Source organism: Engraulis encrasicolus, chromosome 11 (genome assembly GCF_034702125.1).
Source record: "Engraulis encrasicolus isolate BLACKSEA-1 chromosome 11, IST_EnEncr_1.0, whole genome shotgun sequence".
Lineage (NCBI taxonomy): Eukaryota > Metazoa > Chordata > Actinopteri > Clupeiformes > Engraulidae > Engraulis > Engraulis encrasicolus.
In genome coordinates, this window is record NC_085867.1 from 47,009,282 (window position 1) to 47,030,761 (window position 21,480).

Below are 21,480 nucleotides of genomic sequence, written 5' to 3' on the forward strand. Positions count from 1 at the left end.
TGGGGCCTTTGTTATGACAGGATAGTGTGAGAGGAGACAGGAAACGATTGAAATGCGAGAAATGGGGTAGGGCTGGGAAATGACCCTGTAAGTTCACCATTATTTTGCTGCACTATCCTATCTGCACATGCGCACCATCCAAGGCACGATCCAGGCACGATCTTTGACAAACGGCCACGTCAGTGTCTCGTTAATCTTTAGGCTGACATAGAAAATGACAATTTTCCTTAGCCTACCACCGGCACCATTATATAATATTAAGAGTATTTCCCACATTTATAACCAGGGCTCTAAATTAACTTTTTCCACCACCAGCCAATTTGGCTAGTAGACATTTTTTCTTACTAGCCAAATGGAAGGTCAACAAGCCATTTTTTTCTTACCAAAATAAACCATGCGTTAATTATGTTGCTTTTAATTATTTTATTGAACTAAACTATGTCCTCAACACAGATAAACAATATAAATAGTATACTCAATATAATTCAGTCTATTCTATAATTATTTAGTAATTATATTTTTATTTCCTGCATTTCATTATTTTTCATTCAATTTCCATATACTGCACAGGCAGCCAAACACTAGCCTATTACCTCACACACCATCACCCAAACCTCACATACAGTATAGGCCTACAACTCACACAAACACAGCATGCCTTCAACACTAATGTCACACACATACCAGACTTTCAACATACACTAGCCAAACACACACACAACCAAACACTGCAAAACCTAATATCCCCTACTCAGCATCACTTCACACACAGTGGTCCAAATACTATGGACAATGCACAGAAGACAGGTGAAGGGGAGAAGAGATGAAGGGAGGAGAAGGAGACGGAGAGGAGAAGGACAGGAGACGCACACACACACACACACACACACACACACACACACACACACACACACACACACACACACACACACACACACACACACACACACACACACACACACACACACACACACAGTGCGTGAATGATGTCTGCATTGTGTGTTTATGCTGCTGCTGCGTGACACCTTCAAGTTCCTCCAGGTCAAATTAATATTAGCTTTACTTACAATGCGCTTGGAATGACAATTACCTTTACGCTATCAACTAGATATCCAATAACACCACGGAGACCATGCTTACTTTGTTACTTTCGTCGCTAGTTTTTGTTATCTTTTTTTCACTTACTCGTATATCCATGTCAAACTCGTGCAGGGTCTTTGCGATGGCGTGGGCGTTATTAGGAAACGACAATTCCATCGTTTGTAGTTGCGAGGACCTCGCAAATATCAGATGGCTTCTGACGGCAACAACACTGTTTTGACAAACAGCTGTCCTCTCCCTCCACTCACTCACGCCGTTTTCGCTCCACCAATTCTCTATTTCACCGTCACAACAGTTACGCTGCTATTAATTGCAGTCATCGACACATAACCGTGCTTTAACCACTGCCACATTATTTTTCATCTGACCAAAACCTACAAAACCAAAGTAATCCGCGCTAGTCCGCTCACTGAACATATTTTATCAACACTAGTTCCAGCGCGCGGGTATCAAACTCGCAGCCAATGGATGTGAGGCTGCCTTATTGTGATTAACGGTCAGCCAATGGGTGTGGGCTACATCATGACGGCAGGACTAATGTTCATGGGTAGGCCTAATGTAGGCGACGTTTTAACGTTCATCAGACGGGCCGGCAGCTACAGATCTGTGCGGGCAGCTGTTTAGCGTTCAGTCGGAGGCGCGCTACCGGCCAATTTGGCTAGTGGATGATTTTTTCTACCAGCCAAAATTATTTTTCACCCGCATTTGGCGTGTTGGCGCCCGTTAATTTAGAGCCCTGTTTATAACATTATGTGGTGTATAAACCACCAAAATGCCGTGTAGCCTCGGCTACCTGAATAAAACAAATCTTACAGACTGGCTTAAAAGCCTAAAATTAGCGAAACAACACTAACAGATCAGCTTTTAGCTAAACGAAGGGCGACATTGCTCCACGAATCCGGATCGTGCAGCCTTGGGTGGTGCGCATGTGCAGATAGGATAGTGCAGCAAAATAATGGTGTACTTACAGACCCCGGCCGGACTCGAACCAGGGTCCCCATGGGCATGCAAGCCCAAATGTGGGGGGCTTAGCGCGCTGCGCCACAGTGCCCCCCTTTCTACCCACTTTGGACTTATTAGCTAAGCGGGACTGCTACCACTCTCCCCCCAGCATAGACCACTTTAGTCATTTAGTGTGCTGTGCAGTGCCTTCTTTGGTTTGCCTTGATTTTGCAGTGAGAAGCCACGTTTATTATTGTGTGGTTATCGAATGAGTAGGAGCCCAGAAACGTGCACCCCCTACCTGTGACATATGCGTATAGATAGGTCTGTGTGTATGCGCATAGATAGGTCTGTGACATGTGCGTATAGATAGGTCTGTGTGTATGCACATCGGTCTGTGTGTATGCGTATAGATAGGGCTGTGACATATGCGTATAGATAGGGCTGTGACATATGCGTATAGATAGGTCTGTGTGTATGCGCATCGGTCTGTGTGTATGCGTATAGATAGGTCTGTGTGTATGCGTATAGATAGGTCTGTGTGTATGCGCATCGGTCTGTGTGTATGCGTATAGATAGGTCTGTGTATGCATATGGGTCTGTGTGTATGCGTATAGATAGGTCTGTGTGTATGTGTATAGGTCTGTGTTTACTTTGCGTATATACAACATGTCATCATGCATTGCGTATAGATGACACGCTGATTTGAACCGACTATCGTCTGTGTCCAATACGACTTTGCAAGTTTAGGCGTGCTCTACAACGCCCTGTGACAGGTTAGGTTTAGGAATGGTTTTGGTTTAGGCACAATTTAGCTAGAAATTCGCCAAATGCGCTGCTCTTGGCTAAAGTAAAACAGCAGAAACATGGCTTTACTGACAGGTTAGGTTTAGGCATGGTTTTGCTTAGGGCACAGCAAAGCATATTTGCGTTTAGCAACAGAAATGCGCTGTGGCAAAAGAAAACCGCCGACACGGCGGGAAAACTGTGAAAACCTTGTCACGTGTCAAAAGTGCATGAAAGCGCTTTACCGTCTGAGGAGCACGCGTTAACTTCAAAAGGCGTCGCACCAACACGCCGAATGCACTAGCGTGTGATGCATATGCTAAAACATGATGACGGCCTCGTCTGTGTGAATGTGTGCAGTAGGGCTGTCCCTAACGATTATTTATCTCCCGATTATTCCATCAACTATTTTTTTTTCGAATAGTCGCGATTATGTTTTAGATTTTTTTTTGGAAGGGAAAAACTGTGATATGCCACTTAACTTTGACCTGAAAAATAATAGACAAATAAAGCAGAGTGCACCTAGGGCATATTAGGGCAATGATTTCTAAAAAAGGGGACATTTTTACAAATTAGTCACAGACTATAATAAATACAGGCCTAATATAATATCTATTTGTTTCAGTTCAAGCTATTATTTGTTTCAGTAGGCTATTATCCTACATTTACTGACATATAAAGAGGCCTAAGTTATAATAGGAAAGTGGAAAAAGATATGGGCCACTATAGGTTAGGTTAAAGACTACCAGAGATTTTATGAGTACGAGGAAAGAACTTGGCTACTCTGTCCACGTTTTTCTGTTAACGCACCAAACCCAGCTGGTCCCTATCCCCCTTCTGTTGCTAATATAGATCCAGTCCGTAATTGTACGACATAATTATGAGTATTATTATATTATTAGAGTAGTATTACTATTTATTTAGACCTGCAGTCGGCACAAACAGTATTGAATAGTGCGAGGTGCACTTCGTGCACCGTGAAGAAGGGACCCGAGACCTCTCTGAATCAGAACCATATTCCTCTCACTCCACATCTCCCGCTGTTGGCAGGAATATGCACACTTTTGTCTTCATTTACTTTTTTACTTTGTATACAAGCTCGACTTCTACAAACACCCCGACCACTGTCACCCTCAAGGTGTTAAATATTTCGTCTACAACAGGCACATTATGAATTATTGCTTTATCTCCGTTGCTATGCACGCTGCCAGCACAGCGACAGTATACAAAGCAGCATGAAATATTACCCCGTGGCTCGATCTGACAAACCTTCACCACTTCCTCAATATACTCTCCTAAAGTGTCCTAAAGAAACTCGACCATGCCTTGTCTTTAAAATATCGTCACACTTTAGATGTCTTTGTCCGTTTATTGGGCTGATTAGTGGTGCCACTGTTACCTTCATCTTCGTCTGACATGACACCCTCGGACGTTCAGCCTCTGCCATTTTCTCCGCTTCTGTTTCAGGACGTACCTCGCGTGGCTCGCGCTATCACTTTTTTTATTGAGCTGATTAGTGGTGCCACTGCTACCTTCATCTTCGTCAGACACTGACACCCTCGGACGTTCAGTCTATGCCATTTTCTCCGCTTCTGTTTAGCACGTCTACCTCGCGGCTCGCGCAAAAAACTTCATCAACAGTATGTTGAACACGTCCACTGTTCAACCGACATAATCGATTACATCGAATAGTCAGGGCAGCCCTAGTGTGCAGTATGTGGGCGTGCAGGCATCTCACCTGGCCTTATTCTGGCTCTGGCTCTGGCTCTTCTTGGCAGCTGCTTCACTGGCGCGAATGGGCTCCGGGAGTTTGGAGGGGATTGGCAAGTTCTGGAGGAGAAATAGATTGATTGATTGATTGATTGATTGATTTTATTTGACAATCTCAGTTCTTGAATAAAAGCAAATACATGATTTAGTTTCCAGTGAACCACACCACATACTTCACTAAAAGAAAAAACAGAGAGTCAGGATTACACAATAAAGCCCGAGGGCTTATTTCCATTGTGGTCCTTGATGTACAAGACAGTTACAAATGTACCTAGACAGGTACAAAAACACACACATAGGATGAAAACTACTTCAATGAGTGTCTGAAAGTGTGCACTAACCGTACTTGCATAACTGCCTGCCATAGGTCATGTTAACCGAGAATTGTCAGTCATTGACAAATATATTTTTAATGACGACGGAAAAACCTGAAGCCTGTCAAATTTTGTTTGTTTGTTTCAAATTGACAAGACTGGGGTTGTAAATCAAAGCCTTGATTATTTTGGCCAACGATTCAATTATTTTATTTAATATAGATTTATTTATCTAGATTTATTTATTTGTAAAATCTTATACATCAACAAAAGCTGAAATATCTACATGTATTTTATTTGAGGAACATTGCTATTACAGTCAGCATTATTATTAATGGGGAGCGATAATAGACACTAAATGCGTCTTGTTTCATACAACACTCGCGGCTTGCGGGTAGGACGCACTGCTACTGATAGATCAAGCAGGCTGGTGGTGGACACACTACTGGGCGAATGTGATATCCTTTGCCTGCAAGAAACTTGGCTGGCAAAACAAGATCTGGACAAATTGAACTCTCTACACACGAACTTCCATGGGGCTGGAGAGTCCACTACCGATCTCAGCACGAGGCTGGTTCGAGGTAGGATACCTGGTGGAGTAGCTATATTGTGGAACATTAAATATGACCCATTGGTGAAGGTGGTGCGACTAAATGTTGACTGGGCCATAGGACTGGAGTTTAATTATAATGATAAGCAATTTACTGTCTTAAACATTTACACACCATATGAAGCCTATGAGCATGAGGATGAATTTATGAACAGGTTAGCTTTTATTCAGTCATTCATAGAAGATAATAGCTCATCATGTGTCTATGTTGTGGGAGATCTTAATGCTGACATGTCTGATAGTAAATCCCTGTTTGGTGCACACCTCCAACAGTTCTGTAATGAGGCCAACTTAATACTGTCTAGTAAAGCCTTGCTGCCTAGCACAAGCTTTACTTACATAAGTGAAGCATGGCACACAACGTCGTGGTTAGACCACATCATAGCCACAGCTGATGCCCATGCCTCTTTGGAGAATGTGGAGATTTGTTATGATCTTGCCACTTCTGATCATTTACCTGTTGCTGCACTTATAAATGTTGAGAATGTCCCCCTGCTGGACAGTAACTATAATACTGTATCTTCTACTAAGCTGGACTGGTCAAAACTGAGCAAGGAGGACATGGATGGATATTTAAACAGAACAGATGGTCTTTTAAATGATATTGTTTTGCCCAAAGAGGCGTTAATGTGTACAGACATGAACTGTAAGATTGTGCAACATAGTGAACAACTGTGTGATATGTATGATTGTATTTTAAAATGTCTCAATGACTCCAGTGAACCCTTGCGTAAAAGTAGGCCTAAATGCAAAGTACCTTATATTAGACCCGGGTGGAATGAGTTTGTGGCTGAGCAATATGGCGAGGCAAGACAGGCCTTCAGACTCTGGCTAGACGCTGGCAGGCCCAGACAGGGGGTCTTACTGGAATTGAAAAAGCGCACTAATGCTAGATTTAAATACGCCCTTCGTTTTATTAAGAAGAATGAAAACACAATGAGAGCTGATTCGCTAGCTAGAAAGTTGCAGGCAACCTTACTGACTTCTGGAAGGAGGTAAAAGTGATGAATAACAGTAAAACTCCCCTACCTGCTGACATTGAAGGTGTCAGTAGTCCAGGAAAAATAGTTGAAATCTGGCGTGAGCACTATTGCAATATCTTTAACTGTGTTAATAGTAACCCTGTTAGCATTAGTCTTGAACACTCTGGTCTCCCTGCTGACACGGTAGTTAAGGCAGCAGATGTCAGTGAAGCCATCAACAGGCTGGATAACAACAAAGCCTGTGGTATGGATGGAATTACTACAGAACATCTAAAGCATGCCAGCTACAAGCTCTGTCCTCTCTTGTCAATGTGTCTTACTGGCTGTCTGGTGCATGGTGTCTTACCTAAAGCTATTATGGCAGTAATGTTAGTGCCTGTACTTAAAGATAAGACTGGTAAACTCAATAGTATCAGCAATTATCGCCCCATTGCATTAGCAAGTATATTGTCCAAAGTACTAGAGAGAATACTGTTAGGTAAGTTAGAAATGTATATTCTTACTTATGATAATCAGTTTGGGTTCAAAAGAAAACATGGAACTGACTTATGTATATTTGCTCTTAAAGAGATTGTATCTAAATATACTAGTCAGAACTCATCCGTATTTTTATGCTTTATTGATGCGTCCAAAGCCTTTGATCGAATTAACCATGAAAAACTGTTTGTGAAATTGATTGATCGAGGTGTCCCTAAAGTCCTTGTGAGAATATTAGCCTTTTGGTATGCCCATCAATTATTTCATGTTAAATGGGACAATGTGGTGTCTGCTCCCTTTTCTGTTATTAATGGAGTGCGACAAGGAGGGATTTTATCTCCTATTTTATTTAATGTCTATATGGATGAACTGTCAGATAAGTTAAATAGAGTACAAACTGGCTGCCTTGTTGGTAACACTGTTGTTAATCATCTTATGTATGCAGATGATCTGGTTCTGCTATGTCCTTATAGTGCTGGGATGCAGCAGATGCTGAAGGTATGCTCTCAGTATGGCTCTGATTATGACATACAGTATAATGCTAAAAAGAGCAATATCATGATTGTTAGAAGTGCTGGGGATAGGAAATCAACTTTCCCTACCTTTTATCTGTCAGATAGTCCACTTGCTGTATGTGAAGAAATAAAGTATCTTGGACATGTCATATCTGATAACTGGACAGATGACAAAGATATTTATAGACAGCGCTGTAAAATGTATGCTCAAGCAAACATGCTTTTACGTAAGTTTTCTATGTGCTCTGATTCTGTGAAGTGTTCCCTGTTTAGAGCCTACATTACTCCATTATACACTGCTCAATTATGGTCTTGCTTTAAGCAAACAAGTATGCATAGACTCAAGGTAGCATACAATGATGCAATGAGGCTGTTGCTTAGGGTCCCTAGGTGGCACAGTGCTAGTCAGCTGTTTGTGTCCAATAGAGTGCCAACCTTTGAGGCACTCTACTTAAGACTAGCTGAGTCCAGTTTTATGTATCGCCTGGATAGGTCAGAGAATAGCATAATTCAGGCTCTAGTCAATCCCACCAAAAGTAGCTACAGATTTACCTCTAGGCTAAGGAGGCATTGGTGCAATAGTCTGTATATTTTTTAAATATGTCCTTCTTTTTTCTCTTTTCTTTTTTGTTCTTGTTTTTCTTTTTTTACTATTTATAATTGATATGGACATGTGTCTGCAATAAAGTTTATTATTATTATTATTACGGCAAGAGCAAAATAAAATGCCTCAAAAAACGAGTGCAATGATGCAATGAATTCTCTTGTGGACCGAGCGATTAATTGAATGGCCGGCAGTAAGATGAATGCATCGATACAACTCAATTATTATTTACACCCGTAGCCAAGACTATGAAAAACCTCTGCTGCCTACCTACATGCTAAAATAGAGCAGACCAGATCCACACGCACAATATTTACAGATACAACTAACCTTTAGATGCAGCACTAATTCTAAAATGGAAAGGTTATTTTAATACTGAGTCAACATGCACTCGAAATGAGTCTCGAGACTCGAGTCTCGAAATGTCAATGACACTAAGAATGATAACAGAAAGAATGGAAAAGAATTTCAGTCTCCACTCCCACACTCCGTCTACTCCACTCTCACACTCACTGTATAATATGTACAATCTATTGCTTAACCGTGATCTGGTATTGAATAATGATGCATTCAGACCCTTAGCGACTGATATGTAAGAGCTGTGCAGTCAATTAGATAAACAAACATTAGATTTCGCTTACAAATATCCTACTTCAAGGATATTTGCTGGTGATGTTGTTGACTATGATTATGTCCTCTTTTGAAAGTCGCTTTGGTTATAAAGCGTCTGCCAAATGCTGCATTCAGACCATTAGTGACTAATATATATATATAAGCCTGTCATATATAAGAGCTGTGCAGTCAATTAGATAAAAAAAACATTAGATTTCGCTTACAAATATCCTACTTCAAGGATATTTGCTGGTGATGTTGTTGGCTATGATTATGTCCTCTTTTGAAAGTCGCTTTGGTTATAAAGCGTCTGCCAAATGCAATGTAATGTAAAAGGATATGTAGTCATTACTGTATTCTCAATGGTTACCAGTGTTCTACAGCCAAAGTACACTACACTACCTTTAGATATAGTTTTTCTATTTTTTTGTTTGTTTGTTTTTTAAAATCTTTTTAAACTCTCCTCACATCTACAAGGAGTTACGGTAAGTCCTGTGTCACTTTTGTAGCTTTTGCTGCTCGCATCCAGTAATTATCCAGCTTGAATTGCTTCTGATATGAACAGACTGTAAGACGGCATTCCTGCATCCTGATTTCTTCATCCCACTATTTTTTATGGTAAATCCCGCGCCTTTTTCATTCCTCAAACCATTAACCCATTGACGCCTAAGGCACCTGCAAAAAAGGGTCCTGAATGCATGAGCCCTTTTTAAGAAAAGCTCAGCCTATAAAAACCTAAATATCTCTATAAAGCCAATAAAATATGCACTCAGTTGCATTTAAACGCAAAGACCCTCAACTTTCATTAGAATGTGTTCATTCATCTCAAACAAACAACAACTTTTAATAAAGTTGTCTCAAATGTCATGAGCCTGAATGTTGCGTAATGCAGCTCCAGGCGCCAGGGCCAATGTTGCGCAGCGCAACATCAGGCATCAATGGTTTAATCACCAAGCAGTTCGCATCAGTATCACGTAGCAATGTGCGTGCACCGTCACGCACGCATGCAAACACAGACCTTGGTGTTCTGAACAGGACAGTCACGGCGGGCCATCTTGAAAGCAAAATAGGACACCTGATAGATGTCCGGACGCTTTTCAGGGTCCGGTTCCAGCATGTAACCTAGCAGAAAAAAACAGTGTGCATGCATACACAGGCACACACACACACACACACACACACACACACACACACACAGACACAGACACAGACACAGACACAGACACAGACACAGACAGACACGCACACGCACACGCACACGCACACGCACAGTACAGTATGTTAAAAGATGATCAGGATGATCAGATGAAAGGGGATCAATGTTCAAATCCAGCCTGAATCATTTTCCTCCCCTATCCCATCTCTCTCTCCCAATCGTTTCTTCTCTGCTCTTGTTGGTCCTGTCAAGTAAAGGCTTAAGAGCCCTTACGAATACAAAAAAAAAAGCTTAAAAGACCTCAGCCAGTTTGACGTGTAATATCAAGCAACGAATGTTGTCGCATGATCTCGCCACAGTCTTCACATGCCGAAATTCACTAGTCTAAGCATTCGTGTGCCACTATCAGGGTTGTGAAAGCATGCATTCACAACTGCATATAAGCACTGCAGAAGAGACAGACTGAGACCATAACAAATGTAAATGCAGACAACTATTACAGGAAGCTCTTTCTTCTGAAAATGAAAAAAAAAACGTTCATATTAGTGATCCAAATCTATTCTCTCCCAAATCGCATGAAACATTTATTCAGTGTCATACCCTGCAACAAGGCAAGTGGCAGAGCGATGGTTAAATCTTTTTTTTTGCTTTGTTTTTGTTTTTTAAAATAACTATTGTGCTTTTCTTGCCTTTACTGAGCAGGACCGTTTGAGAAAAGGCAGGGACAGAGAGAGGCGCGGAATAATGGAAGAGAGAGGCGGGAAGGATTGGGACCTTGGCTAAAATTGAACCCGGGTCCCCAGTGTAACATTATGGTGCGTTAGCCGTTTAAGCCATAGCCATGGCCTTCTCTAGGCAATCTAAAGCTAAAAATTGAGTGTCAGGGTGTTTTATTATTATTATTATTAAAGTGGCTCCATGATGGACTAAATAAGGCACTCTTCTAGGGATGCACCGATACAGGTGCTGGTATCGGTATCGGCTCCCGATACTGCTCATTATACTCGTACTCCTACTCGTCAAGCACTTGCCGATACCAGCTATGAGTACTACTATTACTCAAAACAATGCAAAATCTTGTCATGTTCTGTGGACTTGAAATCAGCATGGAAAAAAGTGTCACCTCATACATTTACTAAATGGAAATGGACAATAAAAATATCACAGGTGGAAAGAAAACAAGGCCAAGCATTTATTTTCATTGTATTTTGGTGGTAAAAGGTATCGGTATCGGTACTCTGTATCGGCAAGTACACACATTAATGTAGTCGTACTTGTATCGGTTTTCAAAAAAGTGGTATCGGTGCATCCCTACACCCTTCAACATGACAGCCATTATTTGGGTGAAGCACATTGTACAACACTCTCTGGGAAGCAGCACGTGGGTTGACAGCAGTGGCATGTTATAATTTGGATACGCAGGGTGTCTGCACATTTTTCATGGCTAAATTTAAGCATTTTTCAAAGACCTTCAAGATGAGCACTTTATCAAAAACCCAAGCATGCTTTTCCAGCTTGAAAACACAACATTAAAGCGTAAGCATTTTCAAGGATTTCAAGCACCTGTGGGAATTTTAATTTAAAATCTAACTCTGTGCGGTCCGATTCTCGATTCTGATTGGCTGATAGTCGTGTCCAATTGAGCGTAAATGTCCTACACCTTCCACCTGAAAATTCAATGCACGTCTAAGTTAGACACAGCACATCTACGTCGGTAATGAGAATATGTTGCAGTTGGGGTAGGGAGTCTGCAAGATGAGCACATCTTTGCACCGTCTGTGGTTGGGGTATCAGTGCGATTGCAAAGACATTTAATTCCTGCGGTGTTTATCGCCCCTTGCTGAGTTTTTGTAGCGAAGTGTGTGTCTGGCAGCGCGACGAACCCTCGCACGCCAGTAACGTTGCTGGGGTAACCACAATCACTATCTCAAATTGTCAACTGAACGTTGCGGATCAAATTAATTGTTATTAAAGCGTTTTTAAAGAATTTTCGTCTTGTTGAAAGACTTGAGTCCGTGGGTTATGCTCTATTGATAACGGGGAGGGGAGGTTTACGGCACTCCGCTTCGCATCGTGCCCCACTCCCCTCACCCGTTATCAATCGAGCATAACCCACGGCCTCTCGTGGCTTATTGCTTAAATGCCCAATACATTAATAATAATAATACTAATATTAATAATAATAATAATAATAACTAGGTTTTAAAGCGCCTTTCATGGAACCCAAGGTTGCTTTACAAGGGGGTGTGTATGGGCTGAGGGAAAGCGGCAGGGTGGTTAGATGGGATTTAAAGTGAATAGATGGGAGTTAACCCATTGATGCCTAAGGCACCTGCAAAAAAGGGTGCCAACGCCTAGTTCCCACTGGGAAACTGCCCAGGCGGAATCCGCGGCGCGGAATATCACGCTGGGGGTGTGGTCACGGATACTCCCATTAGATTCTCCCCGGGGCTAACTACGCTTCTCACCCGCCTTTCGACCCTCGCGGCCCGGCCTGTGTCTCGCGGCAGACAGCGGGCAGACCAAGCGAGATAGCAAACGGCGAACGGTCGTTTGCACACATTACTCACCCAATATCACAACACAGTGTGTACATGGCTTAAATGCGATTGTGTTTTGGCCCTAGATAACATTTAACCCCCGTTATACCATTATACATGTAGTAGTACAGAAGTAGTGTAATATAAGCTTGTGGCTGCCTGGTTCTGGTAAAATGCTTAAGTTAGCTTGGGGTAACCTATTTGTGTTACATAAGTTCGTGGTGCATTTTCACATCAATCCGTGATAGTCACAACATTTATATCTTTCATTAGAATGTGTTCATTCATGTCAAACAAACAGATTTTCACCCGATACCGCTCATTGTACTCGTACTCGTCAAGCACTTGCTGATACCAGGAACGATACTGCTATAACACAAAACAATGCAAAATCTTGTCACGTTCTGTGGACTTGAATCAGCAGCATGGAAAAAAGTGCCACCTCATACATTTACTAACATTTAAATCTACATGGAAATGGACAATAAAAATATCACAGGTGGAAAAAAACAAGGCTATGCATATATTTTCATTGTATTTTGGTGGTATCGGTATCGGTATCGGTATCGGTACTCGATATCGGCAAGTACACACAATTAATGTACTCGTACCTGTATCGGTTTTCAAAAAAGTGGTATCGGTGCATCCCTAGATCTATGTATTGTGTGTTACTCACGGATGAGACAGTGCATGGGCTGAGAGTAGCGCGAGTTGTCTGGGATGGTGAAGCTGCCGTCACATATGGCCACTTGGCTCTCGCCGAAGGGCAGGGTGAAGAAGCACAGCTTGTACAGCAAACAGCCCATGGCCTTGGGGAGACAATATGCACACACACACGCGCAACACACACACACATACATACACAGGCACAGACACAGACAGACACACACACGCAACACACACATACACAAAGACAGACAGACAGACAGACACACACACACACACACACACACACACACACACACACACACACACACATTGGTTATACAGCAAACAGCCCATGGTCTTAGGGAGACAATAGGCATACACCCACGTATACCACAACTTGAAGAGTACAGGTAATAGCCAAGTAACAAAGGGGACAAGTAACAAAGACGTGCACCGCACACACATAGTCCACACACAAAAAGGCTCTCTTTCACTTTCTTTGTAGTACTTCACTGTATGCGTCATCCTGAGCCAAAAGACATTACATGCCGTGCTTGACTCTCAATGGACTATCCATGAGTTTAGTTAAACGTCCCAACAATACAGACGTTTGGACACCCCTTCTCATTCAATGCCTTCTAGGGATACAAATTATCGATTAATTCATGAATAATTAGTTGATAGCCTTATCGATCGACTTACAATTCATTGATAAGCGGCGTTTCCCTCGAAATCTCAATGTTTCTCAAAAAAAATTTTTTTTAATTAAATATTGAGATAAAATACCACATTTAAATCAACTCTATTTCAATTCTTTAATCCAAAGGTGATTTAAATATTCCCACTATTCACACACACTCTTCACATACCCATTTCACCTGGGTCTCTTGACAGTTGAGTTGTCTATTAATTGCGATTTATGTTTTTTAATCGATTAACACATTGATCAATTAAAGCCGATTAATCGGTTAATCATTTGCATCCCTAATGCCTTCTCTTCATTTTCGTGGCTAGTTACAGTACAGTATAGATTTTTTGCACCGGGGATCAAAACTGTGCATGAACACATACAATTATGTGCTTAAAAATATCAAACTCTAGCAGTTTTCCCACATAACATTGATGTCAGCTGTCTATCTACCTGAAATCAACTGATGGTCGCACAGGTTTCATCAAGATTATTTCTTGTCTATTTTCAAGTAACAACACCAAGCCAGTCAAGTCAATCTTAATTGAATACAAGTCATCCAATAACGGGTCAGGTCTCATTTCCAGCCATCGAGTGATTGTGAGTCTTTTAGCGGTTGAAAAGAAGGCTGATTGTGAGTCTTTTAATGGTTGAAAAGAAGGCTAATTGCGAGTCTTTTAATGTTAGAAAAGAAGGCTAATTGTAAGCTTGATTTACTTGACAAGGTGTGGCTAGCTCGTCTGTGCCAGGTCATTTCAAATTCTTTGATCAACAATTGATGCATTTTAAAACAGGTGAACGTCACGGTTTGAATATCAGGGCAATCATAATGGCCTACAAAGTCTAGAAAATCTTAGATTCAATGGTTTGAAGCTTTTATCTTCAAGGCAAGCTTCTTCTTCAAGGAAAAGGTAATAAATAGTACATTTATGAATGCAGCACACCTGCAATATCAATCAATATCAAAGATATCAATGCGTCAAAGTCGAAGTGCTCATCATGTGTTACTACGCCTTTTATTACAGTGACAATTCGTTACCTAGATATAAAATCGCCACTTTTCATTTGGTGCAACTAGTTTTGGATCGCTTAACTAGTCATACAAGGGTGTTTAAACAGGGAATGGTAGGGAATGGAAATTGGTCACCCAAGCACCCAATGCTCCCCAAGGCAAAGCTGAGGTAAGCTAAGCTAATGCTGACGAGTTGGTGCCGCGCACCTTGCTGACTGGGTCACGTCCGAAGACAGGTTGGGATGAACTCATCACAGGTCAGAGAACAACACACTTTATTATTGAAACATGGTGGACTGTTCCCTTTAATATATGATAACCGTAATGTGCCGAATTTCTAAAAGAAATTGAATTGTCCAGGGTAGTTTCACCTAAAAATGCCCAGATGTACCCATGGAACAGAATGTTGAACTCATGGATAATTCCGCCATATCTTTACATACAACACACACACACACACACACACACGCACACGCACACGCACACGCACACACGCACGCACGCACGCAGGCACGCACGCACGCACGCACACACACGCACACCAAGTGGCTTACCCAGATATCAGCTTTGGTGGTGATAATCTTGCCATTGTACAGGTTCACCATCTCTGGTGCGCGGTAGGAGAGGGTTGTGTACCTTCAGACAAAATCAGATCAGCGGATCAGACATCAGCACAAAGAAAAGGCCATCAGAATACCATTAGTCAGCCAGCCAGCACAGCTGGGCATCATGGACCAAAAGCCACACTCCCGGATGAGTTTCGACGCTGAAGAAGGCTTAGACCAAAACGTCTGTCTGTCTGCCATGCTAACCCAGTTTTAAAACTGCAAGAAACTCATTCGGGAGTGTGGCTTTTTTACTAAACATGAACTTTGCTGTCTGCTCGCACCCGAAGACTTAAGAAACATTTGGGAGTTGAGCGCACTTTCTCTAAAAAGGACATCATGGACCAAAACCACCTAAAAAGCCATATCACTGAGAGTTCTTACACTTGCCTTGTGCAGGAGGCTTCAATTAAGGAATCATGATACAATATATCGGCAGTATCAGCCAATGTGTGGAGTTTTTTTGACACATTGACATCAGTCTGATGCTTAAAAAACTGTACTGATATTAACATCCGATGTTATATAGCTTTATAGTTTGGTGTTATTTGATGAAACAGTTAGGAGGCAAGCACTGATAATTGAAGAGGATGATGACCATCTGCCCTTGGTCTCTTCAATTACTCACCAGTTGGGGGGGGAGAGAGAGAGAGAGAGAGAGAGAGAGAGAGAGAGAGAGAGAGAGAGAGAGAGAGAGAGAGTGGGGGGGCATTGCTACAGTGTCTCGTGTTTTGGAGATGGAAAGTCTAGACAGTGTTGTGCCGGATTCATTTATAACCTGTTTTCGGTCGCGTCTGTCAGTCATCAGCATAACTCAAAAACTAATCAACGGATTTGGACGAAACTTTCTGGAGTTGTTGATGATAACTTAAAGGAACAAGTGATTAATTTCTGGTGTTGATCCGGATCACGAACCGGAACTAGGACTTTTTGAAAGATTCTGTCAGGAGCATGACTCAAAAACTAATCAACGGATTAGGACAAAACTTTCTTGAGTATGCCCTGAAGAAGGCTCAACTGCCGCTACGCATGGGCAATTTTAAAGTCCTTAATGGACATGTAATAATGTAATAAAGACATTTTTAACTATACTTTTTGGAGTGCCATGGTGAAGAAAAGTGTTCTCTCTTTTCAAGCAACTTCCAAAGAGCACCCACAAGAATACTTTTTTCATCTTTCTAAAGGGACTGAGCACACCTCTGACTTCCAAACTTTCTTGAGTTGTTGATAATGACACAAGGAACAAGTGATCCGGATAACAAACCGGTGGTGATCCGGATAACAAACCGGAACCAGGACTTTTTAAAAGATTCTTCACCATTGCTGGCGTGTACATCTAGACGCCCCTAGTGACCAGAAATTGAATTGCGGGGACTCCACAAAAAGAAGGCAGAAAGACTTATGGTGTAACATAGTCAAATGTTCTATCAAGCAGCTTCCTTGGCGGAGGTCTGCGCTCTCTGAGTGCTTCTAGTTTCAGTTGCAGTTGTGCAAAAGTAATGCATTTCAATTGCCAGATTTCTTGAGGTAGAACTCACAGTCTAACGCCATAACAGACCAGTGGCCTATATTACAAAGCTGGTTTAGGAGTAAACCAGGTTAAGTTAAGAAGTAAATCATCTAATAGAAGATCCTGGAGTCCTCATTTTATTAAGACTCCAGGCTCTCCTATTAGATGATTTACCTCTTAACTTAACCTAGTTTAATCCTCAACCAGCTTTGAAGTATAGGCCCCAGAACTTTTGAAGTTTCTTGGACAAGGAAAGACAGGTTGTTGTCCCAAGGACATATGGAGATAAAACGAGCAAAGTGAAGAGAGGCGAAATTCAGCTTTCCATTCCCACAGCTCTACGGTCAACAGGTCATAGCATAATTACATTGTCTAGCAGTTGAATTATTTAGACTAGCGCTTCTCTCAACCTTTTTTGAACCAATGCCCCCTTGACCTCATCATAAGCCTCCCAATGACCACCTATTAAAATATTGAAATAGACTACTGTCCCCCAATGGCAACTGCAAAACTCAGACAGACAAGACAACCAATGCCCCCTTGACCTCATCATAAGCCTGCCAATGCCCTCCTATTAAAATATAGACATAGACTACTGTGCCCAAAATGGCAACTTCAAAACTCATGAAGTGGAGGAGACGCGTTCACATTATCGCCTACTTTCTCTGTTTAATCGCCTGCAAACGTTTCAGGTTTCGGGTTTGTACTGACACTACCCACGCCCTCTCAGTTAAGTTCCAGACACTTCCTTCCGGGCGCAGGTACAGATCCCCTAACATTAGAACGAATAGAGCAAAGAACTCCTTCATCCCCATGGCAATTAACAAATTGAACAAGATGTGGGAGATACATTCATATTTGTTCTAATACAAAATTTACTTTTTTAGCGATCCCCTTGTGTTAACGGATGCATTTGACCAGTGGTCTGTATTTATTTACATATTAACTTATATGTCTAGCTATTTATTGTGTTTATTTGTTTGTACTGTATGCGTGTTTTATTGTAGGCTATATGTTTTTATGTCATTCTGCTGTTTTAAGGACATTAAAGCTTTCAAGTCGGGCAGAGCCCTTCCTCAGCATGTAATGGCAATGATGCAAAAAACTCAGCCAGACAAGTGACCAGACAGCAAGAACTTGTCGAGACTATTGAAACCTCACTTGGCCTGCTTCAGCAGAACAGACGAGGCCAAACAGAGTATTGAAGAGATGCAGCCCATTGTCAGAAATATCAATTTGTTTACTAAAGGCAGACAGAACAGGCACAACAGGACATTACTTACTCACTAGGGCAAGAAGTAATACATTTTAATTGCCAGATTTTTCACAGAGGTTCAATCTTTTTTTTTTTAAAGTATTTGTTTGGGGCCTTTCAGCCTTCATTGTTTTTTTGTGAGACAGGATAGTGGAGCAGAGACAGAAAGTGAGCTGGGAGAGAGAGATGGGGAAGGACCAGCAAATGACCCGGACCGGGAATCGAACCCGGGTCGGCCGAGTGGTAAACATGTGCCCTACCATATCAGCCACGGTAGGGCCGGTTCAATCTTGACACATGACCCTTTGTCGTGGTCTCTATTCCTGATCAAACTCTGATTTCTTGAGGTAAAACTCACAGTCTGACGCCATAACAGACCAGAACTTTTGAAGTTTCTTGGACAAGGAAAGACATGTTGTTGTGTCAGGGACATATGGAGCTAAAATGAGCTCAGTGAAAAGAGCCGAAATTCAGTTTTCCATTCCTACAGCTCTACGGTCAACAGGTTGTAGCCTAGCAGCACTCTTCACTCTTTTCTCCATTTAATCGCCTACCAACGTTTTGGGCAGCGCCCTTCCTCAGCGTGTAATGGCATGGGGATGATGCAAAACTCAGCCAGACAAGTGACCAGACAGCAGGAACTTGTCGAGACTATTGAAACCTCTCTTGGCCCGCTTCAGCAGAACAGACGAGGCCAAACAGAGTATTGAAGAGATGCAGCCCATTGTCAGAAATATCAATTTGTTTACTAAAGGCAGACAGACCAGGCACAACAGGACATTACTTACTCACTAAGGCTGAACGATTTTAAGAAAAAATGTGAGATATGTGAATTGCAATTTTTCTGGCAGATATTGCGGTGTTAATGTCAACCAAACAGAGGCACGCACGCACGCACGCACGCACGCACGCACGCACGCACGCACGCACGCACGCACGCACGCACACACGCACACACACACACACACACACACACACACACACACACACACACACACAAGCACACGTTCACACGCGCGCGCACAAACACTCACTCACACACACGCACGCACACACACACGCACGCACGCCCACAAAGAATGCCCACTTTTTTATTTCGTCTTCCACCACGGTGACCCCCTCAGCTTGTGGATTCTGGAACTTGTTGGTGGCGCTGCCGAAGTCACACAGCACGTAGTGGCCTTTGTCATGCAGCAGGATGTTCTCCACCTGTCAACACAGACAGACGCCCACAAACAAACAAACAGACCCACAAAGAGAAGCACACACAGATGCACACACAGATGCACACACTCAAATGGAACACAAGCACACACACACACACACAGAGGCAGAGAGAGAATGTGAGAGGCAAGGACATCCCGATGTATATTCATAGACACAAAGAACACAGCCGTTTTCATTCGAGGGGCCACTTCAAATTATATAAAGTCCTCCAAGGGTCATACTATGAACACAAACCAGGATTTTCCCCTGCACTTAAGGCCTATATTGCAGGCAGTCACCTTTACATCAGACCCCACCTTCACTAGGTCCCCTGAAAACATAACGTAACTTTTTGCAAATATAATTTCTAAGATTTCTTTACAAAATATGACATATTTTGAAACTGCATAACATAAAAATTATATCATCACCCCTGGTGTAGGGGTGGAAAAGAGGAAGAAAGAAGAGAGCATGTGAGACACAAGTGGTATGTTCCAAACTGGGCACTGTTTACTGAGGTTGAGTGCACTTTCTATCCTCAGAGTAGGCAAAATCGGAGTAAAATGTATCGTTCCAAATCACGCTCTGTCTGTTACACTTAACGGAAATGACAGTTGCCATAGAATGTCGTGAAAGTATACCAACCGCCAAAGTATAATTAATCACGGAAATGTTTTTCAGGCCAACGTACAGTGCACTGCCACTGTGCAAGGCGAACCCAATGTTAATAATTACACCTAATAATTGAATGCAATCAAAAGCAATTGCAGAGGGCAATGAGACATCGTCCAATAAAATATTATTTGAAAGTGAGAATTGAGCTTATTAAACAACTGAATCAATAATTATAAGACAATCATTATTACATATGAAAGTGGATGCAAACTATTCATTAACTATTGCTAAATGCAATGCAAAATGCAATGCAAAGGTGCTTGAATGAAACTGGAAAAAGATCATGCAACTTAGTCCATCCTTTCCGAAATATTAGTCAAAGTTTGTACAAAAGAAGAATTGGAGTACACTCAGTCAGCAGGAGGTGAGGAAGTTGTTAGATTGAAACATTAGTCTGTAATTATATCCCCGAAACACGGAACGTCAGGGATGTAATGGTTTTCCGTGTGCCGCCACCGCCGCCGTCTCCGCCTCCGCCGCCACGTTAAGGGCTCCGCATACTTAACGTGCGTTATTTGGCGCATTTGACGCGAGAACCATTAAAATGTAGCAGACCATTCATAGTCAAAAGCGCCATTTACATTTGCATTTTCGGAAGTGTGCCCTCTGCTGTTCATGAGAGAAACTGCAGAAACAGATGCAGCGGTTGTAGAGATCTAAAATAGAAAACCAAACACTGCTGCTGTAGGGCTACTGAACGTCTGACTTCTCACAATAAAACATACATTTTTGTTGTAGTCTACATTGCCAGATCATTCCAAAACCATGTGAGAGCATTGTTCTGGGTTGATTGATTTGGGCACTGTTGGGCAAACTTCCCTATTATATCTGTAATTTATTGACTTTTTGTACTTTATCTTATGGCACACGCTCTTCACACAAGTTACTACTACAGTCTTGTACTCCTCGCACTGAATTAGGGAAAACAGGCTTTTCTTTTTATGCCCCATATCTATGGAATGAGTTGCAGAAGATACTATGTATGGACTCTCTGCCCTCATTAGAGACTTTTAAGAGGAAAATTAATACAGTATACATAGAGGAGTGTCATTGTTTCTGACTATGCAGCACATAGGCTACTTTTAATCTCAAAATACGTTTTATGTAAACTTATTCTTTTTAATGTGTTTTTTTGTACATTTATTTTCCTTTTTGTCTTTGTGTTTGTCTGTGTCTGTAACTATATGTTTGCTGCCATTTTGACCAGGACTCCCTGGCAGAAGAGACTGTAGTCTCAATGGGACAATCCTGGCTAAATAAAGGATAAATGAAAAATTTGCCTGGCAACACCTTATTTTAATGGTTCACCATTTCAGAGGATCTACCACATTAGGTATAATGTAATAACCAGTGTAACAATATTTAATACCATGTAATACTAGTGTAATACCAGTGTAACAATATGCAATACCATGTAATACCACTTACACACAAATACATGATGTAAGTACAAAATTGGTACATGGTGTTA

The 21,480-nt window shown here is 41.8% G+C and overlaps 1 protein-coding gene across 1 annotated transcript in view; it reads right to left on the reverse strand.

Annotated features, from left to right (window-relative positions):
* Window positions 1-21,480, reverse strand: part of aak1b (AP2 associated kinase 1b) — a 130,601-nt gene that overhangs the window by 83,726 nt on the left and 25,395 nt on the right. Inside the window, exons 5-9 of the mRNA XM_063210784.1 lie at window positions 19,216-19,337; window positions 15,313-15,394; window positions 13,087-13,219; window positions 9,733-9,836; window positions 4,568-4,659 (exon numbers count right to left, since the gene is read on the reverse strand). Of these exons, the coding sequence (XP_063066854.1) occupies window positions 4,568-4,659; window positions 9,733-9,836; window positions 13,087-13,219; window positions 15,313-15,394; window positions 19,216-19,337 (533 nt within the window). The remainder of the gene's footprint in view (window positions 1-4,567; window positions 4,660-9,732; window positions 9,837-13,086; window positions 13,220-15,312; window positions 15,395-19,215; window positions 19,338-21,480) is intronic.